Below are 8,338 nucleotides of genomic sequence, written 5' to 3'. Positions count from 1 at the left end.
TGGTCTCAGAGGAGTGGGCGGGGTCTCCAGAGTGGGCGTGGTCTCTTGCTAGGGGCGTGGTCTCTGAGAAGGGGCGTGGTCTCCAGAGTGGGTGTGGCTTAGGGACAGGGGCGTGGTCTCTGAGAAGGGGTGTGGTCTCTTGAGAGGGGCGTGGTCTTGGGGGAGTGGGCGGGGTCTCTTTAGGGGCGTGGCTTATGGGTAGGGGCGTGGTCTCGGATTCGGGGGCGGGGTCTCTTGAGTGGGCGTGGCTTGGGATAGGGTGTGGTCTCTGAGGGGGCGGGGTCTCTTTAGGGGCGTGGTCTCCTGAGTGGGCGTGGCTTAAGTGTAGTGGGCGTGGTCTCTTGAGGGGCGGGGCCTCTTGCTAGGGGCGTGGACTCGTTTGGGGGCGTGGTCTCTGAGGAGTGGGAGGGGTCTCTTTAGGGGCGTGGTCTCTTGAGGGTGGGCGGGGCTTAGGGATCAGGGCGTGGTCTCCAAACAGGGGGCGGGGTCTGTTGAGAAGGGGCGTGGTCTCTTGAGAGGGGCGGGGCTTAGTGTTATGGGCGTGGTCTCCTGAGTGGTCGTGGCTTAGGGGCGTGGTCTCTTGCTAGGGGCGTGGACTCGTTTGGGGGCATGGTCTCTGAGGAGTGGGCGGGGTCTCTTTAGGGGCGTGGTCTCTTGAGTGGGCGGGGCTTAGGACTAATGGGCGTGGTCTCAGAGGAGTGGGCGGGGTCTCCAGAGTGGGCGTGGTCTCTTGCTAGGGGCGTGGTCTCTGAGAAGGGACGTGGTCTCCGGAGTGGGCGGGGCTTAGGACTAATGGGCGTGGGGTCTCCAAGGAGTGGGCGTGGCTTAGGGGTAGGGGCGTGGCCTCTTGAGGGTGGGCGGGGCTTTGGGATAAGGGTGGGGTCTCTTGAGAAGGGGCGTGGTCTCTTGAGAGGGGAGGGGCTTAGTGTTAGGGGCGTGGTCTCCTGAGTGGGCGTGGCTTAAGGCTAGTGGGCGTGGTCTAGGAGCAATGGGCGTGGTCGCCTGAGAGTGGGTGTGGGGGCGTGGTCTCGGAGGAGGGGGCAGGGTCTCAGCAGAGGGGCGTGGTCTCTGGGCCCAACTACAACAACAACTGGGGTGACTACAACAACAACTGGATCCAATTACAACAACAACTGGATCAACAACATAGGGAGGAGTGGGATTTCAACACCCGCGCTCCCCTGCACTCCCTCCCTCCCTGTCTCTTTTACCTCCTTCAGTTCCCTACAATTCTCATCCTCCTCTTCAAATCCCTCCCTATCTCTGTAACCTCCTACAACCCTCCCAGATCTCTGCTCACCTCCGATTCCAGCCTCTCCAGCATCCCCCCCAATTGCTTGGCACGGTTCTCTAACCTCTGGAATCCCCCCTTCTAAATGTCATCACCTCTATTTCTTTCTGTCTGTCTCCACCCCGTGTGTCTCTCTTCCCCACCCTGGATCTCTCTCTCTCTCTCTCTCTCCGTGTCTCGCTCTCTCTCTCCCCCCCACCCGTGTGTCCCTCTCTCCCCCCCACCCGTGTGTCCCTCTCTCCCTCCCCCCACCCGTGTGTCTGTCTCTCTCTCTCCCCCCCCCCCCCCATGTGTGTCTGTCTCTCTCCCCCATGTGTGTCTGTCTCTCTCCCGTCTCTCTCACTCTTTCCCCCCTCCACAACAATCGATCCGTTTGAATGGGACCCATTTTCTGCCCAGGTTTGGCCCCGAGTCTCCGTCCCCGAGTCTCCGTCCCTTTCCCATGGGTGGGTCCCAACTCCCCTTTTCCAAATCCCCAGCGGGCCCTGCCCGTCGTTGAAGTCAAAATGTACAGGGAGTGCGTCCCATCTTATCGGGCCTAAAATTCAGGCTTCTGTCTGAATTCACCATTCACCATTCGCCTGCCTTTGGCAAACAAGCAGGCAGGAGGCATATGAAACAAAAGTGTGTGTGTGTGTGGGGCAGGCACTGCTTCCAATGCTGCCAGCAGGTATCTTCAAGCTCATTAAAGCCACGCTTTCACTCTCCACTCGTCTTCTGTCATTACTGATGGTCCATCCATCCCTCCATCTCCCCGTGTCTCTCCCTCCCTCGTGACTGACACACATGCGTGCACACACACACATTGGCACGCACAAAGTCACTCACACACACACACACATATATATATTAGCCATTTAAGACAATTTGATAGAATGCTACACATCCCGGTTTGACAATGACACCAAACTTGAGACAGCGCAGCTGGAAACATCAAATTGCAGGGAGGGGTATTCATGTTTTGGCAGGAGACTCAACTGTGGACGTCTCTCAGTGTCGGCCAATGTAAGGTGGTGTACTTTAGACTTTAAAAGAAGAGAAACCTGATCTTTACAGATGATGAGAAGGCATAAACGGTGCAAGTTTAAACGGCACACATATTTCACAGCTGGGGATTCACACAACACAGACAGCGACGCACCGTACATTTGGCAAGTGCCACCAATGTTGTCGAGTGCAGTACCAGGCCGACCTCAGTCTTACTGACAAACTGTTTGTCAGCCCACAGGACAACATTTCCGTCTAATCGGGCTCAAGCACAAGTTCAAATAGTTTGGCACCTGTTGTACCAGGGGCTGTTTGATGGGGGTCAGTGCAGAGGGGAGCTTGACTCTGTGTCTAACCCCGTGCTCGACCTGTCCTGGCAGCCTTTGATGGGGACAGTTTAGAGGGATGTGGAATCTCTACCTAACCCCCCATGATGTACTTTTGCTAACAGTGTTTGATGGAGATTCTCAATCTTGAATTCAGAAATTCTGTTTGTCTCCCCATCTCTGTCTGGGAATCTGGTTCAACAAATCCACCGTCAGCAGTCAGTCATTTGAACTGACTTCATGGTGGGACATTTCACGTGAGCACAACACTGAGGCGATTCGCACACTTGTCCCACTTAAGTGTCAAACAAAGACTGAAGGAAAGAGTCGGATTGAAACCGTCATATGTTGGGGGCAATGTGGATGGACAAATGGAGCTTGTACACCAGTCGCTCAAAGCGGGCGCAGCAAGCAGTGAAGAAGGTCAATGATAAGTTGGCCTTCATTATTGCCAGAGGGATTTAAATTCACAAGTGCAGATGCCTCACTGCAGTTCGACAAGGTCTCGGTGAGGCCACACCTGGAGTGCTGGGTGCAGTTGGAACCTCTCCCTGACATAGAAAGGATACAGTTGCCAGAGAGGGAGTGCAGCCAAGGGTCAGCCGGCTGACAGGCAGATTGCCCGACTGTCCTAGGGGCGAGAGAGATTGGTTCAGTAGGGACTGAATCAGCCCTGTTTCTCCAACCGAACCCTGAGTCTGCAAAGGGAAACACTTGGCCTGCCTCTGCTCATGTTTCATTCAGCAAGCAGGCAGGCAGGCAGGCAGGCAAGCAGCAGATTCTGTCCTGTCCTTATTTCTGGCTTCACATTGCTGCTTTCCCTCTCCATTTCTGACATGTTGGGAATGGCCATTCGTCTGTCGCCTTAGGGAGGCTTTCCACAAGAATGAGTCAAAAAGCAGCAAGAAATCACCAGTTAAACACCACTTCATTTCTGCCTCCATTTGGAGAGAAGATTCCTGGCTGGGCCACAAAAACAAAGCTCACTGCAAAGTTTCACTTCAGATTGGACATCTTGTATTGTTCACACACACACACACAGGCTTTTCACTCCAATCCTCGGATTGGAATTTCTCATCAAACAGTTTGCATCCGATGAAAACGGTCAGTTTAATAACCCAACGTCCTGACTGCCTCACGTCCTGGCACCCTCACCTGGCAAGTTTGAAACTTCCATTTCTGCTGACTTCCAGTCGCCGCAAAGTGCTGCTGCCAATTCAAGTCAAAGTGTACAACTCGGAATGGAAATGGCCTCCAATTCAGGCTCCTGTCCACTTGGCAGCATTCGCCATTTGGGCAGGCAGGAGGCATATGAAGCAAAAGTGTGTGTGTGTGTGTGTGTGTGTGGGGGGGGGGGCAGGCGCTGCTTCCAGTGCTGCCAGCAGGTATCTTCAAGCTCATTCCAGCCACGCTTTCACTCTCCACTCGTCTCCTGTCGTTACTGACGGTCCCTCCGTCTCCCGGGGTGGGGGTCGGGCAGCGCTTCAGGCCGCCCGCCGGCTGTTTGCGTGCACCCGACCCCGACCCCCGCGCAGCTTGCGGTAGGCGGCCACCCCCAGCCAGCCGCAGGCGGCCACGGCCGCCCCCAGCGAGCCGCAGACGGCCGCCGCCACCACGGACCCCGCAGTCGACGCGGCGGGCGGTGGGCTCGATCCGCTCGATGACCTGAGGGGGGGGGGGGAGAGAGGTGACAGAGAAGAGGCACGTTAGCAGGTCAAAACAGGCAACGTCATCAGTGGCTCAATACACGTTCCAGGTGTCCAAAGAGGGTCAAACCTCAGCTCGCCTTCACACTCGCTCTGTGTCTGACCCCGTGCTGTACCTGTCCCGGCAGTGTTTGATGGGGACAGTGTCGAGGGAGCTTTAATCTGTATCTAACACCGTGCTGTACCTGTCCCGGCAGTGTTTGATGGGGACAGTGCGGACGGAGCTTTACTCTGTACCTGATGCTGACGGTCGTACAGGTTTTGCCAGCAATCTTCAGTTGTACATTCCCCGCTCTGATCATCTTTTCCAGACGCTGTAGAAGTGACGGGACGGAATGTTGGGAACACCCGGCATATTCCCAGAGTTCGAGGCACAGTTCCAAGCTGCTGCACGTGTGTGGGTTCCGTATGTGGCACCTGAGGAGAGGGACAGACAGGCAGAATCTTTCACCGCTCAGCTCCTCCTGATGTGCCACCCAGTGCTCTCTGCCCTTGTCACGGTCCCGACCCTCCGCCCTGTCGCCTGGTTTACCTGTGAATCGCGGTCACGTTGGCCAGGCCGTCGGCCGCCCCTTCTGCCTCCCGTTCCTCCATCTCCGCGCACTCGGCGCTCTCCCGCACACGGATGCCCACCTGGATCCGGCCTCCAGGCTGGCCGCCCTGGCCGCCCCCTCCCGCAGGAGGAGGAGGAGGGGCGGCGGAGGAGGAGGAGGAGGAGGCCGGGCCCGTCCCGGGGGCTCTCGGCGTCCGGGCCTCGGGGAGCGGCGGCCGGCCGTCGTCACGGCGGCAGAGGCGCCCGCCCGGGCAAGCGAGGACGCCTCGGAATCCCGGCACCTGGAACCCAGAAAGAGGGAGTGGGGAAACGGGGGTGGGGGGTGAAGTAACCAGTTAAGTCGTGCATTAAGAGGCATCGCAATCAGTGGTCTGGTCAGAACCAGGAGCAGGAGTAGGCCACCTGGCCCCTCCATTCAAGGAGATCTTTTGTGGACTCGGCTCCACTTTCCAGCCCAAACACCACAACCCTTAATCCTCCCCAAAAAGACGATCCGCCTTGATCTGAAAAACATTTCACCCAGGAGTCCCACAGATTCACAACCCTTTGGGCGAGCGGGTTCCTCCTAAACTCGCTCAGTCCTAAATCTACTTCCCCTCGTTTTGAGGCTATGCCCCCCCCCCCCCCCCAGCGGAAACAACCCCTGGTCCCCCAACTCCAAACCATCCATGTAAATCGTCAACGGGTGGCGGGGCCCAGCACGGATCCCCCCCCCCCCCCCGAGGGACGCCGCTGGCTGCTGATTGCCACGAGCAGAGAAACGCCCATCAATCCCCCACTCTTTGCTTTCTACTCGTCAACCAACCCTCCATCCGCGCTGCTCCTTTCCCCCTCGGTGCCGGGCGCCTTTACCTCAGGCCAAGTGCCGGGGATCGGCGCCGACGTGTCAAGGGTCGGCCCCCCCCACCCCGGGCCTACCTGAACGCTCTCGCCCGCCCTGCACGGCAGCCATGGCGAACCTTGAACTTGGACCTGAAACTCCTTCTCCGCCCCCGCCAAGCGATGGAGGTAGCAGCGTCCGCCCATTGGCTCCGAGGCGTCCGACGTCTGATTCTGAGGGAGGGAGGCGAGGTCAGCGCTTCAGTACCGTCACCCCCCCCCCCCCCCCCCCACACACAGCGAGGCCCTTTTCCTGTCTCGGTGCCCCCCCCCACCCTTGCCCAGACTCACCGCCCTGGTCAGGTTGGCCAAGAAGCATCGGCTCCGCCGCCCGTAGATCTCCCCGCTCCGGCTGGCGCCGCCGGCCCTCCTCCCCTCCTCCTCCTCCTCCTCCTCCTCCTCCCTCCAACATTCGCTCTGCCGGACGGAAAGACGGGAATCAGAACCCCAGGCCAGGCAGACAGCTGGAGGTGACCCCCCCCCCCACCCCCACCCCCGGAGAAGGGTGGGCGAGTCAATTTGCAGGCGACACTCGAGTGTCGGTGGAGTGAATCTCGTGTTACAAGTCACACACAGGGAAGCTGCAGAGCTGGGCTGGGAGGTGGCAAATGGGAGTCTCAAGGGTGAGCTGATTCATTTTGGAAGGAATAACAGGAAGACAGAGTCACTGGGGCTCATCAGCTAAGATTGCGGGCGGTGCGGGTGAGCAGAGAGATCTCGGTGTCCTCCTCGGTGTACGTGGATCCCTGAAAGTCGGCACCCAGGTTGAGAGGGTCGTGGAGAAGGCGTGACGGCGTGTTGGCTCTTTTGTTGGCACAGGGATTGAGGTCACCAGGAGAGAGAGAGGGTCAGCACTTGCTGAGAGATCCCTCACCCACACACACACTGACAATGTGAACCCAGCAGAGAGAGAGTCAGCACTTGCTGAGAGATCCCTCACCCACACACTGACAATGTGAAGCCAGGAGAGGGACGAGGCAGCACTTGCTGAGAGATCCCTCACACACACACTGACAATGTGAACCCAGGAGAGAGAGAGTCAGCACTTGCTGAGAGATCCCTCACCCACACACTGACAATGTGAAGCCAGGAGAGGGACGAGGCAGCACTTGCTGAGAGATCCCTCACCCACACACACACTGACAATGTGAACCCAGCAGAGAGAGAGTCAGCACTTGCTGAGAGATCCCTCACACCCACACACACACTGAGCGGTGGTGGCGCTGTGAGCGCGGGCAAGTCATAAACCAGTGGCAATTGGAAAGTTGGTTTATGACTTGTCACTCGCACTTGGCGGCTGCCCTGGGCTTGAATGAGTGTGGGCGGGCTTAATATCCGCCCCCCGGGCCGATTTGACAGGCAGGCCGCCTCTGGGAGCTTCCTGGATGGGCTGGGACAGCAACCCGCTGCCCATCGCTCCCGGACCCCGCGGCAAGGGGAGCAGACCGGTTCCGAGGGTGCACCTTTCCCGGGGAGCCGGTTCAGATTCACCCCCTTAGGGAAGGTGCACCTTTCCCGGGGAGCAGGTTCAGATTCACTCCCTTAGGGAAGGCCGGGGGAGAGCGCTCTTTCCCGGGGAGCAGGTTCAGATTCACCCCCTTGCACTCTGGCCGGGGGAGAGCGCTCTTTCCCGGGGAGCAGGTTCAGATTCACCCCCTTGCACTCTGGCCGGGGGAGAGCGCTCTTTCCCGGGGAGCCGGTTCAGATTCACTCCCTTGCACTCTGGCCGGGGGAGAGCGCTCTTTCCCGGGGAGCAGGTTCAGATTCACCCCCTTGCACTCTGGCCGGGGGAGAGCGCTCTTTCCCGGGGAGCAGGTTCAGATTCACCCCCTTGCACTCTGGCCGGGGGAGAGCGCTCTTTCCCGGGGAGCCGGTTCAGATTCACTCCCTTGCACTCTGGCCGGGGGAGAGCGCTCTTTCCCGGGGAGCAGGTTCAGATTCACTCCCTTGCACTCTGGCCGGGGGAGAGCGCTCTTTCCCGGGGAGCAGGTTCAGATTCACCCCCTTGCACTCTGGCCGGGGGAGAGCGCTCTTTCCCGGGGAGCCGGTTCAGATTCACTCCCTTGCACTCTGGCCGGGGGAGAGCGCTCTTTCCCGGGGAGCAGGTTCAGATTCACCCCCTTGCACTCTGGCCGGGGGAGAGCGCTCTTTCCCGGGGAGCAGGTTCAGATTCACCCCCTTGCACTCTGGCCGGGGCAGCATCAATGTGGCTGTTGCGGAATGAAAGTGTGCGAACTGGAAGTAGCAGCAAAAAGTGCCGCCTTGTGCAGGGTGAATGCAGCCTGGGTGCGGGGGCGGCGGTCAGACTGAAAGGCGGTGGGTGCCGCCGCCGCCGCCGCCGCCGCTCTGTCCCGGGTCGGATTGCTGTGGGTGTGAGAGAGCCGGGGACCGGCAGACAGACAGAGAGACAGGGGAGTGCAGGGAGAGAGAGAGAGAGAGACAGGGACAGTCTCCCTCTCTGTGCGGAGCCGCTTTGCAGGGTTTTAAACGCAGCGTCTCTGCAGCTTTCGCCGCGGTTTCTCTTCTCGGAAAGTTTTGCCCGAACCCGCAGAGGAGAAAAGTTTCACTCCAAGTTGACAGGGGACGGGAGGTGTCT

At 59.1% G+C, this 8,338-nt stretch overlaps 1 protein-coding gene across 1 annotated transcript; it reads right to left on the bottom strand.

Moving 5' to 3' along the window:
* Positions 1-3,515: 3,515 nt before the first annotated feature.
* LOC140405596 (ciliated left-right organizer metallopeptidase-like) lies at positions 3,516-6,185 on the bottom strand. The gene is made up of 5 exons (XM_072494149.1): positions 6,034-6,185; positions 5,782-5,916; positions 4,843-5,144; positions 4,548-4,727; positions 3,516-4,269 (listed from the first exon to the last, which is right to left on the bottom strand). The coding sequence occupies exons 2-5, from the start codon at positions 5,887-5,889 to the stop codon at positions 4,089-4,091; spliced, it is 771 nt and encodes a 256-aa protein (XP_072350250.1). The 5' UTR covers positions 5,890-5,916; positions 6,034-6,185; the 3' UTR covers positions 3,516-4,088.
* Between the last annotated feature and the right edge of the window lie 2,153 nt (positions 6,186-8,338).

Source organism: Scyliorhinus torazame, unplaced genomic scaffold, assembly GCF_047496885.1.
Source record: "Scyliorhinus torazame isolate Kashiwa2021f unplaced genomic scaffold, sScyTor2.1 scaffold_141, whole genome shotgun sequence".
NCBI lineage: Eukaryota > Metazoa > Chordata > Chondrichthyes > Carcharhiniformes > Scyliorhinidae > Scyliorhinus > Scyliorhinus torazame.
This window is presented reverse-complemented; position numbering and strand designations above follow the sequence as displayed.